Source organism: Neolamprologus multifasciatus, chromosome 2 (genome assembly GCF_963576455.1).
Source record: "Neolamprologus multifasciatus chromosome 2, fNeoMul1.2, whole genome shotgun sequence".
Classification (NCBI taxonomy): Eukaryota; Metazoa; Chordata; class Actinopteri; order Cichliformes; family Cichlidae; genus Neolamprologus; species Neolamprologus multifasciatus.
Window position 1 is genome coordinate 20,643,923 of NC_140440.1, and position 25,320 is coordinate 20,669,242.

Genomic DNA, 25,320 nt, shown 5'->3' on the forward strand with positions numbered 1-25,320 from the left:
ACAACAGGAAAATACTCATGTTTCTGTCAACTAAGGTACAAGACTCATTCACTTCAGTGAAAGCAGACTCATCATGTTTGTGTGAGGAGCCGTTCCCCAAAGGCACATTCTGAGTCAGGAATATGATATTGTTGGTTGGTTTAACAATTCACTGTGGCATGTGGCATGTAATGTAATTTTAATCTGTAAGGAAGCTGCTAATTAAACGCTGTGGCGGGGCGTGGTCTGCGGTGCCGTGCAGGGAGGGCGGACGCACCTGCACGGCATCCTTAATCACGCCCGCCTAGTTAAAAACATGGGGACTCAGGGTTTGTGGTGTGTTGTGGTGAGCTGTCAATAAAGATGGCTCTGAATGACCCGTGGTCCCGCGGCCGAAATGGCGGCCGCCCAGCGGGAGCAGGCGGCGGAGGTGCGTCGCCAGCAGGAAGAGCTGCAGGACCAGTCCGAGCACCACCTGCAAAGGATTGGGGAGCTGGCGGCGCTGCTTTGGGCCTGGGCGCCACCCCCACAGGTGTGTCCCGAGAACAGTGGAGACGCATGAGGCACCTCAGCAGCCGGAGGTGGCAGACGAGGCGCACGGGGATCTGCGCCTGCCGGAGGAGGGGGAACAGCCGGGTGAAGGGCTGCTCCTGTCGGGAGTGGTAGATGAGCCGCTCCAACCGGAGGCGGCAGACGAGGTGCGCGAGGGTCTGCGCCGGCTGGAGGAAGAGGAGCCACGCGAGGGGCTGCTCGAGCCGGGAGTGGCGGCGGAGGGAGTAGTAGTGACGGAGGAGTCGCGCAAGGAGCTGGAGGTCCCCGTGCCAGGGGAGCCTGCTCGATTGGAACTGGCGAGCGAGGCGTGCGCCACACTTGAGATCGCCGTGCTCGCCAGACCGGCCTCACCACCACCAGAGGCCAGTACACGCCACACCTCTGCCCAGCCACCTGTGAGCTGGGGCTCACGACTGGGCTGGCCGCGCCGGGTGCACCTGCCACGCGTCCGACTTCCGAACCAGCTTGGCCTGCGCCGCTGGATTCGCGGGCGGCCACTTGAACTCGCACCTCGCCATCGCTTGGCCGGGGCCTGGGGGCGCCAGCTGTCTGGGCTGATTCCCTCTCCCACTCGCGGTGGGGGAGTAGGTTCGGCCGGATGGCTCCCCGGCCTCAATCGGGCGATGGGGGTATGTGGCGGGGGGTGGTCTGCGGTGCCGTGCAGGGAGGGCGGATGCACCTGCATGGCATCCTTAATCACGCCCGCCTAGTTAAAAACACGGGGACTCAGGGTTTGTGGTGAGATGTCAATAAAGATGGCTCTGAATGACACTCCGTGGTCCCGCCGTGCCTTATTCTCGCCACAAACGCATTAATAACTGCATTAACAGGACTGTGCAAAAGTCTCAAGCCACCCCTAATTTCTTTATATTTTGCTGGGATGGTGGGAAATAGGTGCATACATACAGAGATTGCTTAATTCATAATAAACTCTCTTAGGCAGCTGTCTTGTTATTTCTTTAAGCAGTCTTAAGGAATAGTTCTTCAGGCTTCTTGAAGGACATTCAAAGCTCTTCTTTGGATGTTGGCTGCATTTTGTTCTCTATAAAGATGATCCCACACTGCTTCAATAATGTTTAAGTCTGAGCTCTGGGGAGGCCAATCCATGACTGATTGTATTTTTCAGATATGCTTTTGCTGCATTGGCAGGGTTTTTGGCGTCACACTGAAAAATAAAACTTTCCACTGTACCGCATGCTGTATCATGGCGACAGTACTTTTCAACATTCATATTTCCATCAATTTTTAAATATCCCCAACACCACTGGCTAAAACACAGCCCCAAACCATGACAGAGCCTCCACCACATGACATCTGACCTCCTCCATACTGATGATTATTTAAACCAAAACTACTCTGGATTCATGACTCCATCAGACCTGTTGGCACTGATTCAGTCCAGTTCCTGTGTAATTTGGCATACTTCTCTCCCTGTTTCTCATCCTGAAGAAAGGCTTCTTGACAGCCACCCTTCTACTGGGACCATTTCTGATGAGGCTTTAGTGAACAGTAGTATTAACTGAAGTGCCAGATCTCTCGGGTCCTGTATTAGGTCTTTGCTGGATTTTTTCTATTTATTAAGGACATCGATTTCACATACCGTTCATCTGCTACAGATGTTTTTTTTACACTATCATTTCTTTTATTCGTTTGTCCTCCAGTTGCCAAGTTTCCTCATTTTTAAGGGCACACTGCACACTATTGTATGCCAAACTTTTTTATTCTGTCAGTTTTCATAGAAAAATAAGGAAATGTGTTGTTTTTGCAATAGGCTGCCAGTAACAAAGTAGCTTAACAAACAAAACTGAACTGAAAATAAGTAAAAAAGCAGCCAATGTCCAAAGAAAAGCTTTAAAAAGACCTTCAGAAAGCATGGAGAACTATTCCTCTAGACGCCTTGAGCAATAGCAAACAAAAATTTAAAAATCAAAATATAATGACTTGATGGGTGGCTCAATACTTTTGTACAGTGCACCAGTATCAAATGGAAACAGTTGAATAAAGTTCTTGTTTGACCACCTTTTGACCAGCTTTGAGTTTATTTTATTGTTTATTTTACAATTGATGTCAGAGCCTGTGGCACATACTACTCAAATGTCAAAAGTTCCTGCTCTTGACAAAACGTGACATGTACACTGTAAACACTGGCTGTAGTTTGAAATTATGTTTCATTTCCTCCGATATTTCTGGATGAGATGTTTTGAATGCCGGCCGCCTAACAGACAGACATGCTGCTGCTGTTAGGCTTTCTCAACTTGAGGCGCTCAAGCAGGGGGTTCACTAAGTGATCCATACTCTCTCTGCGTGTGTGTCTGTGTGAACGCGGGCGTGTGCGCATGTGTTACATCCTGAGACTGTATCCCAGCGTGAGAAAATCAATGAGACCAGTGTAACAGGGACCAGTCCATAAGCATTTGCACACACGCGCACGCGCTCACCTCTGCGCCACACACATTCGCTCTGCTCGCACCCGCGCGCAACATCAACACACTTTCTTACTCTTGTGCACACATGCGGACTGCTCGGCCTCACTCCCTTCCACTCTCTCTGCACGCAGTCTAGAATATTGATGTGCTCTTTAAGAGCCCTTCTCTCTGTCTCTGTCACATTTCATCCATCTGCACACAATTTTCCAACCACACCATCAGGCAGAGTGAAAACAATTCGGCACTAACTCAGGAGTTTATACAATCATCACATAGGCTCAGATGGCATTCCACAAGCTCCACATTTCATCATCTCCACATTATAATGAGGCAACGCGCCGCTCTACTGTATGTCACTTTGTATCATTTCATATCGTTAATACATCCGACGTTGCACATTGAGTGAAATATTACTCTCAAACTCTGATGTACTTCATTAAGGAAGGGATTCCACCGACAAAAAAAATCTGTTCTGGGCACATCTGCTTTCATGTAAGCCAGAAGAGTTTCCATTAGTGTGTGTGTGTGTGAGATGGCCATCTCTAAATGCCCTTACCCTCGCTTGTTTGATATAAAAACAGAGAAGAGATAAGGGAAAGGCGGTGTGTTTGTGAGCACACATTCATGCATGCACATCAACGTGAGGTTGGGTATCATGGGGCGAGTGGCAATTACTGTAATACTAATTAGAGAAGCTTTTATGTGTGGTCGGCTTAGAGGGGCTGCTGGTGATCTCTGGAAACTGCAGGAGAGATAGCGTGAAGAATATAAAACAGCACGCGCGGCTTGACGAGACACTAGCCATACGCGCATGACACAACATGTCAATTAGCATCAAGCACAGTGGCGCGGGCCGCCTCATAAGGTGGATTAGAAGTCTTGCGGCTCCGGATTCTGATTTCAGAGTGGAGCCAACAAATCATCTTTATGGCATTGAAGTTGACAGAAAAACAACAACACTAAAAATACATGAACGACAATACAAGAAGATTACTACCTTCCAATCATTCCGCCAAGCTCGTTTCATCTCTCCCTACTGTGTCATCAGTTTATATCAAAACAAGCAGAAACTGATGACTATCCTCCAATCAGCCGCCTCAGCTATCTCCATGCTCCCACTGTTACTTGTGTTCCTTGTGTTTATAGCAGTGCGTTAGGCTAAGACAATTTATTCCGAATTTAAAAAACTGAACATTTTGCATCTTGTTGTTCTTTGGGTTTCTTTTTTTTTGGTGGTTTGCAGACAAGTCGTGAAAGCTTCTTCTAAGACGTTTAAGGAATTTGCTACTTTAATGACAGCAATTCTTTTTTAGCTTCGTCGTGTATCCGTCCCTTGCCCCCTTATCTCTCTCTATCCTTTCCATTCCTTCCCTCGCCATCGTTCGCGGTGTAATCTAGGGGATTGTGTGGTCTCTTGGTGTGAGAGGTGATGGGTGCAGCAGGATGAGCGTGATAATCTGCCACACTGGATTACAGCCTAATCTCTAATCTCCCTGGCCCTCCTCTGCCTGGGGACCACCTCCACCGTGCCAATTTTATTAATCTGAGCCCCCTGCATCAACAGCTTAGCTTTGCCCATTTTGATTTCCCAGCTTTCACAGCGCATATAAAGCAATAAGAGCTGAAACAATAGATTGTTGTGACGCAACACTCAGAAGTGAATTCCACGACCCCTGCGTGCTCTATTGGAGGATTTAGATACTGATGAGAGCGTTAATCCTCTGAATGTGAGGATTCATCAAGAATAGTTGCTTCAGGGATGTCCCAGGTTGCCTAAATTGCAGCGAGTTGCAGTTTTGCTTCGCGCGTTCTCTGTGTAAGCGCTGAACGTGGGCTCCGACAGCCTCCGATGTAATATCCATCAGAATCACACCAACCATGAAGGTTGCTCTGTCCTGTCTGACTTCATGACCTGAGACGCTCACAATTAATGTCCCATATCGTGGGGTTAAACTGGTGTTAGTAATTCCTCTGGCTAGTTGGGAGAAGGCAGAGTGGAGAAAAACAATTCCAGTCAATTCCAGTCCAGGAAAAAGAAAACGCGATTAACCAGTTTCCTAGCCTTTCTAAAAAATGAGTAATCAGAGTCAGGCTTATCTCTGGACTAATGTCTCTCTATTGTATTGGATCATTAGTTGTGGGAAGAGTGTTATTTACGAAGCCAGGGACTTAATGCACTAGAAGCTGATTGAAATTTGTAGACCTGTACCTGAAGATCTGAATATAAGCGCATGTGTTTGGTGCATCTTCAGTTTTCACTCTTCAGCAACTCTTTGTACTTGTTTTAGCCTCTGCAGCAACACAACACGACAGGCTTAATCTTTGGCTTATGTGTATGGTGTTTGTAAAAATGTGATTAAAACATTACATGTCATTGTTCTATATGTTTAGTTTGCAGAAGTTAATGGATCCTAAATTGAAGTCTCAGCTGTGGTTCACAGCATCATTAAAGAGAAACAACTAGAATCTTCTTAAGCTATGGTGCACAATTTGCCGTGGTCCAAAAGTAACCGGGACACTAAGTGGGCAGATGTGTCTCATTTTTTTGATCAATAATTCATGCCTAAAAGAGCTGCCATGTGGCTGAAAGTTGACTGAAAGTTGCCATTTATGCAGAGGTGATAATATGAGGAGTAGAGTGGAGCCATGCAAATGAAGGACATAATACCAGGACTCACACAAAAGCACAAATCTATCAGAGCACTATCACAGGTACCATCAAAACCAACAGCTGGCCTCCTTCCAGAAAACCAGGTGCACCCAGCAAAAGTAAAAAATGGCAAACAGCATGAAGAAGAAAAACTCATTTATGTCTCTGCAGCCCATCAAGAGCGCTCTCCAGGATTTAGGCAAAGATTCAACAGTTATCCAAAGACAACTTCATGTCCAAAATTTTTTAACACATTCCTCTCCTGTCTCAAAATTTGGCATGTACATTACTCATAATCCATTTGATGAGTCGGGTGTGTTACACCTGTAAAGGCTTGTAGCCTTGAGCTGACAACCTAAAGCAAAGATGAGGAGCTCTCTGCAAAAGTCTGCAGAACTTCGAAGCTACAACGCAGACAGTTTTTAAAAACATTGTTAAAATGAAAAGTCCCAGCTGACTAACATCGCATAAGTCTGGTTAAAGACTGACATGAAGGTAAGTCCAGAGCAACTCTGAAGGGGTGGTTTTCCATGGAAACCTGAAATATGAAGGCCCCGAAAATAATTCAGATTTGTCAAAATACGCCCTTATTGGGCATGCTTAATGAAATAGTCAAAAATGCTTTCCTTGCCTTTTTGCTTGCAAAAATGTCGATAGAAAGAAAAAGAAAACAGCCAGGCACAGATAAAGAAAAATGAAGTGAAGCACTCGAAGTCATCACTTATGTTTTTAGTCAATACATTTAATACAAATTTTTCAGGCTGCTGTATTACATTTGTTTTGTTGTTACTAACGGGTAGATCCTGTCAGTGGCTGAGTGCAGAACATCTGTTATTACAGTGTACACTGTGTGCGTGTCAGCTCACCTCTGTCACCACTGTGTGTGTTTTCAGGGTTGAGCGTGTCCAGCAGGTGGACGGAGCTTGTCGGTCTGGTTTTGCTGCGGTCCTCTTGTTGATGGTCTGCTGAGCTCAGGCCATTCTCATACAGCTGGCTCTCACCGTGACGCAGATGCCAGGTCAAACCTAACAGGTGGACCGCTACACACACACACACACACACAGATTGGCAGCCAAGGGTAAAGAAAAGAAAACAGACAGAGGAGATCATTATTCAAAACATGCAAGAGGGGTGTGTCTGAATCCTTTTTTTAATGCCCATCTTAGAGCACTCACTCTCTTTATGTGCTTATTAGTGTCCAGCAAAGCAAAGGACAATTAGAAAACACGCAGAGAAGACAAACTGTCACGCACACATGCGTGCATGCCTGCGCACATGGCACATGTGCACACCAACACAGAACGTGGCAGTGGTGGGCAATTAAGGCAGATCTTGTGTGTCTGAGCCCAGGGCTAGTATTAAAGCGCTAACACAGGCTTTTATGCATGACTAATGATGCTTTGAAAGCTGCTGCCGATTCACAATCCATATGGGCCTTTTAAACAACAAAGGGTATGAGAGAGGATACTGGATTCCCCCCTCCCACTCATAAAATTGTTTACTAGGACGGGAAACCAACATGCTGTTAAATAAAAACAACTAACACACGCCCATTAAGGAAATAAATTAGTTTTTTGCGAGTGTTGTCAGTAAAGTGTTGAGTAAAACATTCAGCTATGTTCTGACCAATCACGAGGTTCCATTCATTCAGGCTTATACTTGAGCAGTGTTTTAATTTAGTTTTTTTTATTTCTTTAAAATAATCTAAAAAGGTAATGTCCCCTTGCTGATAGGAAGAACAAAGCAAATGAAATAAATCATTGCAGTTTTTTTTCTCCCCTCCTCTGACACATTTGGAACATCAAACAAAAGCAAAGACTTAAATCAAAAAGTTACTCTGTGCTGGTGGCAGTCAGAGGATGGCTGCTGCATGCAGATCAAGGTAGGGAACTTCTAAGGACTTCAAACATCTTCACTGTCTGTCCTCTGTCTGCTGATTGCCGACACCCAGAAAAAGCACTTGACACGAGCTTGATAACGCTCGCGTAAAATGGCTGCTTAGAAAAACAAATCCACAATTATACGGCGCAACCAACACAATCACACAGGTACGGCGCAGGCTCGCACTTTTCTCATCTGTGCATACATGCATGCATGCACACGCCTCCACAGTCGCCCACACTCCACCCCCTCCTGACGAAGAATACCTAATTAAAACTCCAAATAGTTCAAAGCCATTTGCTGCTACTTTCCTTTGCAGAAGCACAGAGGAGAGGGTTGCGAGGCGGGGAAATAAAACTGTTTTCTCTGAAAAATACCAGCAAATCTATGATGAGCTCTGAGAGTTGAAGCCAACAGGGTCCCATGCCTCACTCTGGCATCTACGGGGATCAGCAAATCATACATTTCTACTTTTGACTAGCACTAGCCACTATTGGTTTAGCTATCTACTCATGCACAATATGAGCTCTTCAAAGCAGAACACTGACGATTACCAGGGCCATGAGGGAGACGTCATGCATCATTTAGCTCAAACTAATTGAACTGTCAGTCTGTGACGAGACCAGACATGGACACGCACAAGCTCCTCACGTCAGTGTGAGTACGAGTCAGTCATTTTTAAACATCTCTTGTTTTCTTTTTCTTTTTTAAAAAAAGGCAACGTGGGTGATTTTTCGCATAAACACTTTGCTGTGAAAGTACCTGTGATGATTCATTTTGATGCTGGGAAAAAAAGGATGTCAAACAGTAACCCAAATGATCTTCCTTGTACATTTAATTTCATGGATTTAGCTTCCAGCAAAATCCTTTCGGTTGTCTGGTACTGCCCGTACTGCATCCTTAGCAGACAGGTGGGAGGAGAACGCAAGCAGGTAGAAAGAAACTGGTAGAAAAAAGCACACACACAGTGACAGTGGTCAAAATCACACTTATTTGACACTGACAGAATTAGCGAGAACGCCGCTGAAATTTCCTTTCGACCACGGCAATTATCTTTCTCTTAAAATACACCATAAAATATCATACCACACCTAAAAATGTAGGTTTGTATTCCTCGTCACAGTTTGTACGGCATTATATTTGGCAGTGGAGTGGAACAACTTATCATAGTTTCATAAATTAGTCTGTAAGAGTGCTCAGTGAGGGATGACAAGTTATTCCCAAACTGATACATTTGGCATTTCCACCATTAAGTCTCTCAGACTCCATTCTCTCCTCGCTTCCTCTCATCTGAATTGCTTTTCTTGCTCTCCATGTTTGTCTGGTGTCCCCCACACCTCTGCTGGCCAAGTATTACCCACTCCAGTTATGACTCTGCAGCGACAGTCCTCACCGGCTCTCCTACCTTCTCCTCGTCACCACTCCATCTCTCCTCAAAACACCCTCAGACCCCACTTCTCCTGCTCCTCCTCATCAGCCCTCCCCCCATTCTCTGTCTCTCTCACTCTCTTACTTTATGGCTGTTGACCTTTTGCTTGAACACTTAGCATCTAGAGTTGCACAGCATGCATGCACACACAAACACACACCGGAGCAAGAAGGGAACAAGGACGATGAGGAGATGATGGAAGAGTGAGCGTTTGAGCATATGCTCTTGTACTTTTCAGGATCTAATGTTAAAACAGTAATATTAATACCAGTGAGGACATATTTGTTGGTTTGTCACTTAAGCAAATGAAGTGACAAACCAACAAATATCTATGAGTGCTCATTTAAAACTGAGCACTCATAGAGCCCATAATGTGGACAGGAATGGGAGTTTAATATATGTCTATCTTTCAGGCATGTAGAGATTACAAGGTTTCAATTGCTGCAGGTTATTCAGTGCCAAAGAGACATGAAAAAAGATGAGCAACTGCTGAGCATGAAGGTTTTTTCTTGACCTTAACCTTTATTCTGACAGACCCCTGAGTCACAGACAAATTAATATCGTTTTTGGACACACAAACGATACTGGCACAGTCGTCATAGAGATGTCCTGTCGTCCTGAGTTACGCTATCCTACACTCTAGAAAATCACAGAGACCTTGGAGAATCTGGATTATATCGTCAAATGAACTGTGGTGTTAGTTCTTATCTGTGATGATAAAAGGACATGCAGTCTCCTGAGGAAATATAAGAATGAAAGTCAACTACAACCCCCTCAAACAATGTTGGATAAACTAGTAACGGAGTGTTTAATATAGGTCCTTTGTGACACCTTGATATTTTGACTGTTCGCATTTCTTTATTAGATCAAAAGGAGAAATAACCCAATAGAAAATAATTTTTCCCACAAAACCATGTAGAACGTTTAAACCTTCACTTGATGTTTTAGAAAATAAGCTTGCTTTCTTGGCAGGGCAATATGTACAGTAAATATGCAGGTACAGCTAGCTGCTAATTAGCTTAGCTTAGCTTAGCCCCATACATTTCTTATTTGTTTTAAACAAGGCCTCAGTCCAATCTATTAATTCACTGCCTGTTTAACTCCTTTCCCTTTGTGCAGATTCTCCCTTTGACTGAGTTTCTTCCGATTTCCTGCCTCTTAGAAACAAAAGGGTGGGAAGTGCTGCTGAGCTAATATGCAGCAGAGCAGTGTCTGTAGCATATTTAGGAAATGCACTGGAGTTTAAACTATGTAGGGCCAAGAGTAGAAAAAAAACTAAACAGAGAGCCAAAGCCTGTGCTTTCAAATCATGAGGAATACATGTACAGACATACTGACCTCATGATTTCAGACTCTGGCCATGTGTAACATACTCATCCACTGTTGTAAAAGTATTTACATAATAGAAACCCCCCCCTGAACTTGTTAGTCCACATAACTGCCTGGAGACATTTCAAAGATGGCTACTGAGTGGCAAGAATTTAATCTAGAGAGACACCGGCACCTCTTTCCATTTAAAATACAGAGACGCTCTCACAGACTCACACTTCCACACAGTGTGCAGCCAGTTATGCGAGCAGCATGTGCTCAGCCTGACCCTTCATTCTCGCTCTCTTTTCCTCCTGCCTGTCTATCCATCCCTCTCAGCGTCCATCTTTCTCTCTTGTGCTTTGGCAAAGGCACACGTTAGTGAGAGGACTCTGAGTTAGTCCAGTCATTATAACTGGTGAAGGAGCGGTGGCGTCGGCAGCAGCACAGTGGCAGCGATGAGCAGCAGTGCAGTGAGCTAGCAGGCTGAGGCGCGCGCACACATGAATCATTGATCAGTGTGACAGTGAGATGACTGCCAGAGGTAATAGGACGGTACCGCTGTGAGGGGGGTTCTGTGCTGTACCCTTGCTGTCGGCTTCCCCGCCGAGATGTGTGCGGAGGATGAGAAAAGCTGAAGAGAAGAGCGTGGGGTGGAGGGAGCGAGAAACAGACAGTTCACTATTAAAAGAAGGAGGTACTTGATGTGGCTTTTTTCAGGTTTTCTTAAACTACCGTGGAGAGAAATGAGAGAACAGAGAAGAATTCAAGCTGGTGGAAATTTAGTAGCAAAGTGAGGCTTGCTGAGATAGCAGCAGCATCATAAGCTTTCTCACATTAGTGGCTAAAACGCAAAGATGTACAGATTACATAGGAGACAAACCATTTGAGGTGGTCGACATGGCGACAATGCTAGCATGCAGCATTCGCTTTTGCTGTCAGGCATGTATGTGTCTCCAGATTAGATAAAAAATGATTGCGTGCTCCGATGACGATTAGATTTCACACTTGTGGTAGGAGAAAGTGGGAGATGTGCGTGTGAGCATGCATGTGTTCATTCCTCTGAAGTAAACCAGATGTCGTTATCAAGTATTTGTATCAGTCCTGGGCAGAGCTGTGGGGCACAATGGGGGTGATTGACTGTGAATATACTGCCTTATCGATAAGCATTACAGCCAAGGTAGCACTGCAGTCAGTTAAAAATGATTTATCAATACCCTCACACAAGTGGAAACACATCCAGGCCTGATTGCCAAGTCCTTTTTCGCTCGTAGACATGGCTAACCGCCGACTATATTCTGTCTGACAACCAAAGACTACAGCTGGCTTTGCCCAGCAGCAAACACTTTCAAGCACATCAGTCATTCGATTTAGTGTGTAGTTTAGCATGTACAGTAAAGGCAATTGCTCATCCAAGTTCTGCATGGCTGTGTCAGCCTCTAGCTAAGCCAAAACTTCTGAGGGATGGGAGAAAGAGAGGCGGGGGGGGGGGGGGGAGTAAAAAAGAGGAGAGACAAATGGGGAAAAAACAAGTGTGAAGGAGAGTGAAGGAGAGGGACTTCAGAGCCAATAAAACAAATCTGTGTCTAAGTCAACGTTAGAGTAGAGACTAAGAGCGGGGGGTCCGCATTTTCGCCTGTCGACCCTCGCTTCACTCTGACAGACGAGAGGTGCTAAAGTGTTTTTCTTACTCCCCTCCACAAACTCCTTGAAAGCTACTAATGCCACTGTCAAGACTGTTTAACTGTGTGCTTTTTGCATGCATGACGGACTGTCTTTCGTGTGTGTGTGAGAGAGCATGAGCAGAGGCTCATTGCCGCAATTTCTTAACCGGTATAAACCTCAGGACTCATCATTGGTTTGACCTTGCTAATCTGAAATGGGACGTCTCACTCGGATAAAGGGATGAAATGACGGAGAGAAGGATAAAGGAAGAGCGGAGGTGGTGACACACTTCACGCGTCTTCAATGATGAGATTTGCTGTACACGCCGGTGTTTATTTACCAGTAAAACTCGCTGTCACACTTATCTAGTTAGTCACGGTTGCGACAGTACACCAAGTCCAACAGATCACAGCTTTCTTCTTCACGCATTTCTCTGTTGTTCTTTCATTTCCCATCACGCCTCCTCTCTCTTTCTGTCAGAGTCCCCCCATCTCTCTCCATCTGTCTCCCACTAGCTGTCTCACTGATCTGGTCTCTTACTGAAAGCTGAGTAATGTTACGGCGGGCAGGATATTACTCAATGAGCAGGGGATTGCCGCCATGTTACATTTCCCTCTGGCAGCCACCATCTACAACCGCTGCGAGCTGAAATGCTGCAGACAAACAGCGACGCAGCACCGCCGGTCACATACGAGCTCCATCTCTGCTGGTTTGGAGCGTGGGTGCATGCCTACATTTGTGTGTGTGATAGAGAGGATTGGGAAGATAAGGAAATGCGTGTGTGTGAGTTGCCGCGCGGTGCCTACCGTGCACGTGTGTGAACTCGCCCAGTGTACCGTTGGAGCTATTGAGGCTATTTTATTGCAGCTTCTCTGACCTTCTGGAGACATTTTACCAAAGGGCTCTCTCACCATTCAGAGCTTTCTGACCACAGTCTGTCTACCCATTTAAAGCAATTTTACCAAAGGCTCCTGTAGCTGTTAGGGCAGTTTTAGCAAAGGCCAGCGGGTTTCTTAGAGCTGCATCAGACGACCAAAATAGAGGACTGAAAACAAAGAGAAACTGGAACAATCAATACAAACCCCAATGAGGCATGAAGCAGCTGGGTGAAAGAAGCTGGAGGTGAGGCGCGTGCTCACATGCACGGAAACACACAGAATCCAATCACAAAGTCACACATGCACCGTTTTGCACATACAAACACACACACACACACGTTTGGACTCGTCAAGGACGAGTATTTAAGGATCATTATTTAGGCAATAATACAGTTTAAACCAGTATTCAGCCTGAATTGGTCTCCATTCACACAAAAGAACACCGAGCACGACAGACTGTAGTAAGCAAGCAGACTTTGGTTCCATTAATTGCAAAGCAAAGAGAGAAATGAGAAGGATCTACAAATGTGCTGCCAGTTACACACCATTATGCATCGTTCTGTATGCCTAGAAATAAATAAATAACTGAAATGCATGGCTAAAATACAACAAATTGTATGAATACATGTATTTGTGCTAAAAAAAATAATGTTTTTACTCTTCAAAATCTGAATAAATACATATGTTTTAATTAACTAATGAGTCATTAGCTCACAGCATATACAGTAAAGTGACTGTCCTGTAAATATGAGATAAATATGCTTGAAAACATCTGTCGGGACAAAAAGGATAAAGCCAACATCAGCACAGAGCACCTCTGCGTTAGCTGCTGTACTGTGATTGAGTCGCTCTGTGTGTGACAGCGTTTTTTGTGTCCAACTTAACCGCTCTCAGCCAGAACACTCCGAATAGAAAGGATTCTACTTTCCCGGCACTACTGGAAACAAGCTGTAGCAGCCAATCTTACCCACTCAGCATTGCTGAGTAGATAATTGGTTGCCAGTTGCCCTCCATGACAGAGCCACACAATGAAGAGCATCGCCGCTGATCTCAGACAAACACGCAACCACCTGTTCAGAAGCTTTCCTTCGGGGGAAGGGAACATTTCATTAGAGCTACGCCAACTCAGCACCTCAACGGCTTCTTCCCGACAGCCATCACCAGACTGAGCTGACCCTCTAACATTACCTCTATACACAATCTCTGGCCTACTGCCCACCACCTGCTATCAGAACAGACTGCAAACCTCTTCGTGCAAACTGCTCACTCTATTGAGGTCATTACTGCTACACACCAGTTTCTGTAAGCTAACGAATGCATTGCAATGCAGTATTTTTAAAAAGACCTCATTAGTACTGCCTCCACAGTCTTGCAGTGTTTTTTTCCCCAGCTTTTGTCCATCTGCCGATTATTTCAGTAGCTCGTGTCACTGAAGGTTCAAAATCCATGAAGCATTTTTGCACTGACTGCTTAGCACAGCATGCTGCGCAGTGGCTGGAAGACTGTGCTGTCTGATTGCATATAGGGTTCAGTTCAGATGGAATAAAAGTACGAGATCCTCAGCCGAGTGAATCAGCACAGTTGAGCTCTTCCCATTTAGACTTGGACCATCCTTTTATTTATGTCTTGTAGATGGATTTATTCAAAGTCTTTGCTTCTTTGTCCTTTCTATATGTACGCTGAAAATCAGGCCATGGACTTTTCACTCTCATTCACAGTAATTACTGTTCTAATTGAACTGGAAACATATTTACATTGAGAATTTTGTTTTAATAAAACATGTAGCAATATAGTGTTTTTTTCCATAGTTTGTGACACATTTAAAAGTTTAATATTTTAGTATTAACTAGTAAAATGAAACATTTCTTAATAAGTTCACTTCTATTACCGTTCATACCAGTTAACTGTGCAACATGCAGGCCCTGTGTTTGGCTGTTGGTAGGAAGAAGAGGGCCTTGTTGTCACAACAGGAGAAAATATCTTAGGTAAAGCAAGGAATACTAAATATTTTTTTTCACTAGCAATACCAGTTTTCATGTTTTCTCAGCTCCATATCAAAGTGAGGTCCTTTGTTCACGTTTCTCTGTTTGCTATGTTCGCTATTAAACTGTGACAAGTTAAACGAGAGCCCAGAGCACTAGTGTTGAAAAAGAACAAAGCTACCAAGCATTGTGTCCAAGCTGGGAAAGCCTTTCTCTTTTCAGTCTCTGAGAAACCGTGTCTGTGATAGGAACTACCATGTCTAAACACTTCCAAATAATATTCAACTTTCAGGAATCACAAGTGGTGTGCTGGTCAGCACCGTTACTTAACAGCAAGAAGGTTTAGGTTGAATGTATTTATTAGGGGTGCAACGATACACAAAATTCACGGTTCGGTTCGATACTTTGGTGTCACGGTTCGATATTTTTTCGATACAAAAAAAATGTTCATGCCTTTTTATTAATTTGTCATTTATTAAATTTTCACGGCACATTCTGCACCACATCTCTGTGCGTTCATCATTTGTTTGAAGCCAGCTCACCTCCTGCAACCACTTTTCTGAGAATACGCGCTTCTTTTGTGGTTCGGACTCCTGACATTTCTTTGGAGGTGGAGGAACACCAAAGTAATTGCTTAAAGGAGATTGCTTCTTCGACATTAAGAGTTCTAAACAAATGTCTGTCCTCCTCCAGAAAATCGTATGTATGCAAACACGCGTTGCAACTTCTTATCTTGTGCGCGGTTTTTATTTTGACAGCGAATGCGCACCTGCGGACCACTTATTCAATTCAATTCAATTTTATTTATATAGCGCCAAATCACAACAAAAGTCGCCTCAAGGCGCTTCATAGATACAGAGAAAAACCCAACAATCATATGACCCCCTATGAGCAAGCACTTTGGCGACAGTGGGAAGGAAAAACTCCCTTTTAACAGAAAGAAACCTCCGGCAGAACCAGGCTCAGGGAGGGGCGGCCATCTGCTGCGACCGGTTGGGATGAGAGAAGGAAGACAGGATAAAAGACATGCTGTGGAAGAGAGACAGAGGTGCAGCCCTGGTTATTTAGCTCGTCATATTGCAGCCACAGAAATTCTTTTGTCCATGAAACCATAAAGCTGCACTTTCTTTTTGCTTTATAGTCTGATTTGTTATAACTCTTCAGTTTTGTGGTAAGCTTTTCTTTGGCTATCACTTCTTCACCCTGGCCTGTCTTATTTGGCTCAGCAGAACTAAAACATATATCCTGCTGCTTTTACACAGGCACTCACATAACGCTCAGCGATTCTCTGCGCGATCAACCTCTCACATGTTTAAGCTTGCTGCGGGAGATTTTACTTGTCATGTTTGCATAGTAAGCTAACGATTGATAAGACAATGTCAGAGGAATTGGTGTGCAAATTATCATCACTCACCAATCAGTGCTGTCGCTCTCTATACACAGTTCGAGCGATTGCAAAGTGAAAGCAAAAAACAAGCGCAAATTCAAACGCGATTTCAATATGTCACATATTGACAGTGGCTCACCGATGCCAATGACATAATTACCCAGCTACATTTCCGAAAGAATGCAAAAGCATTGACATATATTTTTCCTTCCTACGATAGGCCGACGGGTAGGGCAGGGCAGCCCGACTGGAAAAATCGCTAGCCCCGGGACGTCGGGCTAGCGATTTAAATAAAAGCTATACTATACGCTTCTTCTGGGCTATATTCTCAGCAGCATATTAAACATATCAGGTCCCCATAAGGAGAATCATGTGCTAACGGCTGTCTAAATGACTCGGGTAAAGTTTGTAGCATGCGTGCTTGTTGTTTTTGTCTGCTTCCACTTGTCTTTGCACTAGGATGATGTCAGCATAAATGTGCAGTCATATTCGTTGTGTTCCCACTAGTGCTGTCAGCGTTAATCTGAAATGAGGTTAACGCCACAACACAGCAAATCTCCGTTAACGAGCTACCGCGGATTGCCCCTCGTGTGGGGCTGGATGGCCAACACGTTAACGAGCTAACTGCGCTAACACACTAGTTCCCACCCATGTAATTGAGCATTGCTGGCACATCCAACATACTGTTTTACTTTAGTCCATGACGCGCTTACCGTCAGGGTCATACGTCACATGAAAACCAAAATAGTTCCAAACGCCAGATCTGACTGAGGGTGGGGGAGGTTCAATTTGCCATGTTGCAAGGAGAGCTTAAGTTGTGGCCCTTTCTCAATTCTCAAGTATGCGAGTACGTACTCGCGTTCTCGGCGAGTACGTACTCGCCGAGAACGCACGGGAGTACGTACTCGCCGAGAACGCGAGCACGGACTCGCGATTTGTACAACTGGAACACCAGCGTACTTGATGATGTCACAGGTCCGGAGCTTTTACTGCCGTCCCCTCTTAATTTAACTGTGAGTAATATGTTATGAAGCTTAACTTTAATCACAGCCAAACCGGTTTACTCAGGAACAAATAAAACACTGAAATAAACCAAACATTAACATTTAGAAGTGATCTAAGTGACTTATATATGATGTTTAACCTCAGTAGTGAAATCTCTATTAATAAAAATAGTGTACATGTACATACGTGTACATACCTTAATAAAAACAAGCAGGTGAGCTGTTAGAATGCTTTTATTTTTATTTTAGTGGACACTCAATACAATAGACAGCTACTGGGGTTTGGGGTTTGTTTAACCTGAGTAGCAAAAAGACCGCGGGGGGGTTGAAAACAATGTGCCGGGAGTCTGCTGTTCTCGCCGGCTGTAATAATCCTCGACCTCGCTGTCTGCTATGGAGCTGGCGGGTCACAGACGTCTCCGAAAACGTCGGAGCTCGTTTGGAAATATATGATATCTTGATAAATCGAGCAGATATTTGAAGTTTACACAGCTACATTCTCACTTGAAAAGAACTTAAAAGTTTATTTTGTGACCCAGAAAGAGTAATATTTAAAAGTTTTTAGCCCCGCTCATCCGCCATTGCTGCGTTTGAGTTTTGGACGAAATGCATTCTGGGATATTTAGCTGTACCAAGTCCACACAAGTCACCACCGATGCATGCTCGATAAAACGGGCGGACTTTTTTTCAGGGACTTTTTCACGTTCTCGGCTTGATGCGTACTTCAAATTGGAACAGTACTTGGTCTCCGACTGATGACGTATCACGAGTACACGAGAACGCAAGTATGCACAAGTACGCATATTGAGAAAGGCCCTCTGTCTCGCTAGCTTGCCCTGCGCTCAGTGAATCTGTGTTCGACTACTCCGCCTAGGCTGCACTGTCGAGCGCAGATCCACTGAGCGCTCAACACAGACAGCACCGTCAGAAGGAAAGTTGATAAAATAAATTAAAAATGTTGTATTGTTCGATACATATGCATACCGAACCGAAAGGTTCAACATCGATACGAGTATCGTTGCACCCCTAGTATTTATGTGAGTATTTTCTGGTAAACCATCTTCCTCCCAGATTCCAAAGAGATGCTTGGGGTTGGTGATCAGAAACTGGCCATAGGTGTGACTTTGAGTGGGAGTGGTGGTTTGTCTCTATGTGTTAGTCCTGATCGATGGCCTGTCCAGACAGTACTCTGCCTCGTGTCCTGTGACAGCTGGGATAGCCACCCCTTGTGACCCCTTGTGATTCAATAAGTAGAAGAAAATGGATGGACAGGTAGGAGAAGCCTAAAGGTAACATGCACATCCATTCAGTCTAACTTTTACATATTGATAACATTATATAGTTTCTGTATATTCAGCCTAGATCTACCTCCAACTCTATACTTCTGAATAACTGTGCAATCAGTAACGATAAAAGCACACACAATGTTATTCATGCACTCTGAATGGGGCTGCATTCATTTTCGCTGTACCTTTTGTGCAATGAAAATAAAGATTCTGACTCTATTTCTGTTATGTACTTTGTCACTAGCTTTGTTACTTTTCTACATTTTAAAAACACCACAGGAACTTTTTGACCAGACATAAGGTAAGTTATTAAAGCACTGCAAGTGCTCTAGCTCCTATAACAGCCACTTTTAGTCTGTCACCAATGTCTGGGACATTACAAAAAATCCTTTATGTAGGTTTGAAGTCACTCAAAATGTTTTTATTTGAAAAATCTAACTTTTATGCAAGGTGACAAAGAATTATACTGAACACGATGACAAGGTTGGAATAACATAAAATAAAATAAAAATTTTGTCCTTAAAAATGTGTTTTTGTTATAAAACGAAGTCACGTGTCAGCAGATAGAACTTTGAAAATCTTTGGTATTCACCAAATGTTTCCTGAAGTGCTTCCCACGAACTGGTTTGACAGGCAGTTGGACACTTCTCACATATCACACGGTCATGCTGTCTCCCCAAACAGCTCAACAGGGTTGAGGGTTAGAGAGATTGTGCTGGCCACTCCATCACAGGCAGAGACCACCTGACTTTGTTTCTGATCAGCTCTTAGAAAGTACGGAGCCACCACTGTTTTAAAGCACAGGCTTACTGGGGCTCAAGCTGTGGGGTCTGACGATGTAAAGGGTCCAAATGGCTTTAGGTGGGGAGAATAAAATTCACCAAGAGGAGAAAAAAAATCAACCTTGCATTTTTGCACAATGGCCAATTCTCATGCTTCTGGTAGGCGCCAAACTCTTTCAATGTCTGTGTCGCGCTTTCATACTGCCTAAACTAATCTCATGCTAAATAAGAAAGCCTTTACGACAAAAAAAAAAAACTGTTGTAAAATTTAACATTATTTTTTTTCTTCCAGGTCTGAACAGCAGGCTTTTTCCACATTTCTTGCCTCATTCACTTTGCTCCGCAATTCCACATCTATTACAAACTGAAATGTCCGTAAAAAAGTCATACCAGTGAGTGGTGAGAGACTCGCTCGCATGTCTAGAAAGTATAATAAAAGTGCTTTGATAAAACATTATCAAGAGCTGAAGTTGTGTTTGTTGCTTAGAGCTGTGCCCGTCTGCGGAGTTTATTTAATAGCTGCGGCGTCAGACGGCAGCAGGATCCATCCACGAGCGTCTTCAAAGCGAGAGAGTCATGCGCATTTACATAGTCTGTACAACAGAGGTAACATCATCATTATTCACAACTATTAATTATTCCCTACACAGAGACGGGATCAATCAGGTTCTAAAGGCAAATGAGATTGTGTTCGTTTCTACTCTGCATCATGTTTATTACTGTGTACGCATTAATTGTGGTTGATGTTTTTGTAGTTGGGATGCGGTTGAGAGGTCATTGACCTGTTTACGAGGGAACTGGCTGTGACTGATAGACGTCCACAGGTCATGGCACGGGGTTGGAAAATAGAGTGGTAGCCTTCTTGGTTCAACTTCTCAGTTATCTTCCAGAACACTCCCGCTTAGCACCACCCAAACAACCCTAATGAGCACTCCTCCAACATCTTACTTGATCCTACAAATGTTCTTCTTTTTAATCTGAACACCTCCCTCTACGTTCTTATATCCAACACTGGTTCTCTTTCACCCATCCTAATAGTTTCCATTCAGTGGTCAGTCCCATGTACAACATCTCTGCCTCAAAGGTAAGCATGCTGGAGTTGCCTCCTAACTGGTCATTTTGAGACTGGTGCCATTTAATGCAGTTGCCAGCTCCTATGTGCGGTTACCCCTTCTGAAACTACAGACCCTTATGTACTTGTCCTCTTGCTCACATTTCTTTTATTCATTTTAAGACCAGCTGGTGTTGTTCTGTGAAGGTAGCAGCCTACAACCTAATGTTTTTTATGGCATTTTTCCCACAAGGCATAGCCCTCGTTTTTTTACAGAACGATTATTCTGACGAGTTTCGAAACAAAGTTGTTGTTGTTTTTCTGTTGTTTTCTTTTTTATGGCCATTTTCAGGCTATAATCAAACCCACAGAGGCTGTTGCTACACACACTCAAATAACCAAATTTATTGCTTCCTTAATCAGTGCAACAGTTTTTTGCATAATTGGGATTTTTTTGGTTTTCTAATTATAAAAACATTACTTCACGTAACACAATGTGCTACTGGAATACAGAACTGATGAATGTTCATTAAAAATTATGAATGATTTATAATTAATAGTCACTTCTTTTAAATGTCTGTTACAACATTTGTACTAAATGAGTCATTTTGATACAAACAAATCTGTGTTTGTCAAACGTTTCACTTTTCTGGGGTTAAACATCGATATGGATTTATGTGTTTTAAAAAAATATATAACAAGCCCCACTGGTAGGTGTGTGGGGCTTGTATCAGATAGGGTGGAAACTGTAATGGAGATTTGTTTGTTTTGTATGAAGGTTTTTCTTAGTCTTCCTAGATAAGCTAGATATTAGATTATTGGTTAATGATCTCAGACATGATTTGTAATTCATTCATAGCCAGTAGATGCTCTTTGTTTGGCTAACATTAGCTCAGCAATCGTGACAGCAGTCGGCTGCAGTGTCTATACCCTAACGTCTTCTGTCACACTGTGAAAGCAGATGAAGCAGCTTAAAGAGTAAAAATTATTTCGCCTTGATTGTAACATCAGCTGCTACATTTTTAGGCATTGTATATAAAAACAGCAGCAGACAACACATTAGACTTTTTTGACTAATTCTAGCTTTTATTTCATTTCAGTTAATGAACTCTGATCTGCATATATCTACAATTTGGAGATAATTGCTATAAACAAAGAATTAGAATAATACGAATGCAGATTTGTGTCTTTTATCTGTTTTTAAAAGGTTTTTGACAGGAAACAGCCAAGAAAATGATAATATTGATAAATGGAGGCTTACTGAATAATATTCAAAGCTCTTTTTTGGATGTCAGCTGCATTTTGCTACATTCTCTGTCACACTGCTTTAATACTGTTGAGGTCTGGGATCTGGGGAGGCCAATCCATCACTGATAGCATTCCCATTACCAGATGGCATTGTGTGATGGATCATCTGACTGTAGTTTCTGTGTTCATAACTCAAACCTCAACACAACTGACTGAAATTCAGCCCCAAATAATGACACAGCCTCCACTGTGTTTTACAGATGGCTGTAGACACTCGCTGCTGTTCCTCTCTCCTGACCTTTTCCATACAAATTGACAACTAAATAAAGTAAAATCTCGATTCATGACTCCATCAGACACAGATTTTCAGTCCAGTTCTTGTGTAATTTGGCTACAACAGCCTTTTCTCGCTGTTTCCCTTCCTCAAGAACAGCTTCTTCACAACAACCCTGCCACTGAGACCATTACTGATGTGGCTTCACTGAACAGTAGATGGATCAACTGAAGGGCCAGATGCATCTTTCAGCTCCTCTGTCAGGTCTTTGCTGGATTTTTCCCCCCTGTTTCTTAAGGACATGACTTTCACATACTGTTCCTTTGCTCAAGATAGCCCTTTAGGTCTGCCACGTTGTCTTTTGTCCTCCACTTGTCCGGTTTCCTCAGTTTTTTAAGGACGCACTGCACACCATGCCAAAGTTTTCATCTAATAGCTCACTGGGAATCAACTTGTTGGTGCAAAAAAATTGTTTTATGCCTGCACCAATGTGTTATCCTGGGGGAAAAAATGGGATTTTATGTCAGTCTGCTCCTAACAAAGTCTGTCTGTCTGTTAAATGTAGACACAGCAGTGGTTCATCCCTTGATTTAGTTTTTTATGCTTTAATGATTCGTGGGTCAGTGTTCGCAAAGCATAACAAAAACCAAAAAAACAACATTGCCATTGAAAATGGGCAGGTAAAGAAATGAGGAGTGGCTTGAGACTTTTGCACAGGACTGTACATCAAGTCAATTTCCTCCACTGTTTTTGTTGCATAATGTTCTCCTCAAATCACATTTGCAGTTGCCCAACTTGGAAGCCAGGGAGGTCAACAACATAGACTAGAACAAGCACTTCATTTATGATAAGCTGTAATCAGCTCGGAGCTTTGAGACAGACAGGCCTGCTAGGACATTTAGAGGAGAAATCCACATTGAGAGTGAAGAACCTAAAATCCCTGCCTCAGTTTGAAGCTGTCAAACATACCATGTGTTATATTATACATAAAATTAAGATACTTTTTAAAAAAAATTATAAATGTATCTGTTGATTTTCTGATAGCAATTGATTTATCAGAGTGTCTAGAGTGTGAAATTGCTTGTTTTGTGCAACAGAAAAATGATTTAAATCACCAATTTATCACATTTAGGAATACGAAACCAAAACATGAATTTCATTCATCTTTACAAATAAAAAAAAAACGTTATCAGTTCATTTTGTTGTCAACTTTAACTGAAGTGAAAAACAATTTCAGCACCGTGTACATAAACATTGGAGCTGACAACGGAGAACTGATTAATCATGAGAATTTTTCAAGCACAGCTGCCAAACATTTGCTTGTTCCAGCCTCTGAGACTGGTGTGCTACTTTGCCTTTTATTCCTTTGAGCAGAATATATTTGGAGATTTAGAAGAAGCCATTCACTGAAAGGCATCACCCTAGGCTCTGGAAAATCAAATTAAGACAATAATCTGTGGCTTTATCTTAATGGAAATAATCATTAGCTCTAATAAACACATGTTTTTTCTTTTAAGCACAGTTGGAAACTGCACTGTGTTTGACCTCTCTGATTAATATGCAACGTTTAAGGGCAGATGCTTGGATTTGCCATCAAACTGTGAAAGTAGATTTGTGCAAAGGAAAAAAAGACATGAATGTAATAAACTTAAAGCCACTAACAAGTCATTTGGCTCTTTATGGAACCAAAAGCCCCCCCAAAGCAACACATACTGTACAGCAGAACCACAAAGACGATCATAGCTGAAAGTGCATGCTGTGTCTTTGTGCATGCATGCGTGTGTGTGTGTGTGTCTGTGGGACCAAATGTGATTTGAAGGTGATTATTTGATTGCAGGGTGCTGCTGACTTGCTCATTTCACCTGAATCAGAAGCTTCTCCCTGTTGCCATAGAGATGATTATCATTCACAAGTGAAACATCCCACCCTCTCTCATATTTGATTGAGCAACTGAGGATTGTAACCATTTAAAACAGCAAGACATTCATTAATGCAGAAAATACTCTAATTAGCTTTTTCTGACAGCATGATAAAGCAATGGTAAGTAGTTTTTTTTCTTCTTCTTCTTCTTTTTTAACGCATGCTTAAATGAGGCTCAAAATAGAAAAATGAGTTACGGGTAGTGTTGTCAGTAGCAATATTCTTCAAGATTACAGATGCAATCTTAATCTGTCCTCTATCTCTCCTTAAATGCCCCTTTCACTATCATAATGCCTGCCTCTCATATCTGATGGCCGTGTTGTGCTTAATAACAAGCTATGACTTGGGGAGGGAGGGGCGCATTGGGGGATAAACAAATTAACAAAGCTATTCGCAGCCCCTGCAACACCAGGGGGTATGGGAGGAGAGGAGAGAGGGCAGTAAAGGAAGAGAGGATGGCTGCCTTAGCTAATCACAACAGGGGGCACACACCGCAATCACTTAGGCACAGCATTATCTCCGCAATCATGCATCGTCCTATTGTTGTGCTAATTGGAATTCTTAATTTGAAATACAATATTATTGCTTCATTATTTGGTGGGTTACTTTGCTTCAAATTAATAAACAAAGTCACATAACTTACACACAGAGCTTTAGAGACAATAAAGACGATGGTTTTCGAAGGGTGTTAGGAACGGCTTCCCAGCTGTTAAGAAACCGCTGGCAGGACGGCGCTGACCGCTAAACCGCTCGTCCACTCCACGTCCTCACAGAGCACGCGGGATCAGTTACAAGCTTAGTTACAAGCTTAGTTACAAGCTTAGTTACAAGCTTAGTTACACGCCGAAGCACTGTGGAAAGCAGTGTAAGGTTTGGCCGAGAGTCATGAAAAAAAGACGAAGATTGAGCCAAAACTGACAGCTGCGTTAAAAAGATTTCCACCGAGGGGAGGAACCATCTCCAACGCTCTGAAATGTTAGGCTCCAGCTTGGCACGCCTGTAAAGGAATATGTCATGTTCATATCCTGCAAATAATCAGCAGTGTCTGCGGAATAAAACTGCAGAAGATATACACACAACATTTTACCTATTGCAGAATAAGGAAAAGAAAAAGTATGTGGGGCATCCATGAATCTACCTGCTTATTAATCCGCAAAAGGTTTGAAGAGCCAAAACAAGTAAAGGAATGAATTGGAAAAATAAAGCAAAATAAGCAAATGTTAGTTTTTCAAGTCAACCTACATAAAACCGGAAGAAAAGCAAAGACTGTCAGTATGTTTGACATCTCGCTTGACTTCAATTCACCTAAATGACTCATCAATTATCCACATTGTTTCTGTTGGCTGTCAGAGATAGTTTCTGCATTTAGTGGGTGAAAAAGGTAAAAATAATTTGGCTGAAAAACATGTTCAACATGTAAAACTAATAAATAGATATAATATAAGTCTGATAACTGGATACTGGATACGGCAGGCACTGATCATATTGTGAAAAGCTAAACTAAAGACAAACATTTTCAAAGCAGAGTGAACTCATTTCATTCTGGATTATATTATGATAATGAGAAGAAGTGATTTGAAATCAATAAACGGGCAAAAGTCAGCACGGCGAGTATTTC

The 25,320-nt window shown here is 43.0% G+C and overlaps 1 protein-coding gene across 2 annotated transcripts in view; it reads right to left on the bottom strand.

Moving 5' to 3' along the window:
- tenm1 (teneurin transmembrane protein 1) overlaps positions 1–25,320 on the bottom strand; it is a 210,987-nt gene that overhangs the window by 106,546 nt on the left and 79,121 nt on the right. For both annotated transcript variants that reach the window (XM_085134297.1, XM_085134305.1), the window contains exon 6: positions 6,474–6,647. In XM_085134297.1, coding sequence (XP_084990423.1) covers positions 6,474–6,647 — 174 coding nt within the window. The remainder of the gene's footprint in view (positions 1–6,473; positions 6,648–25,320) is intronic.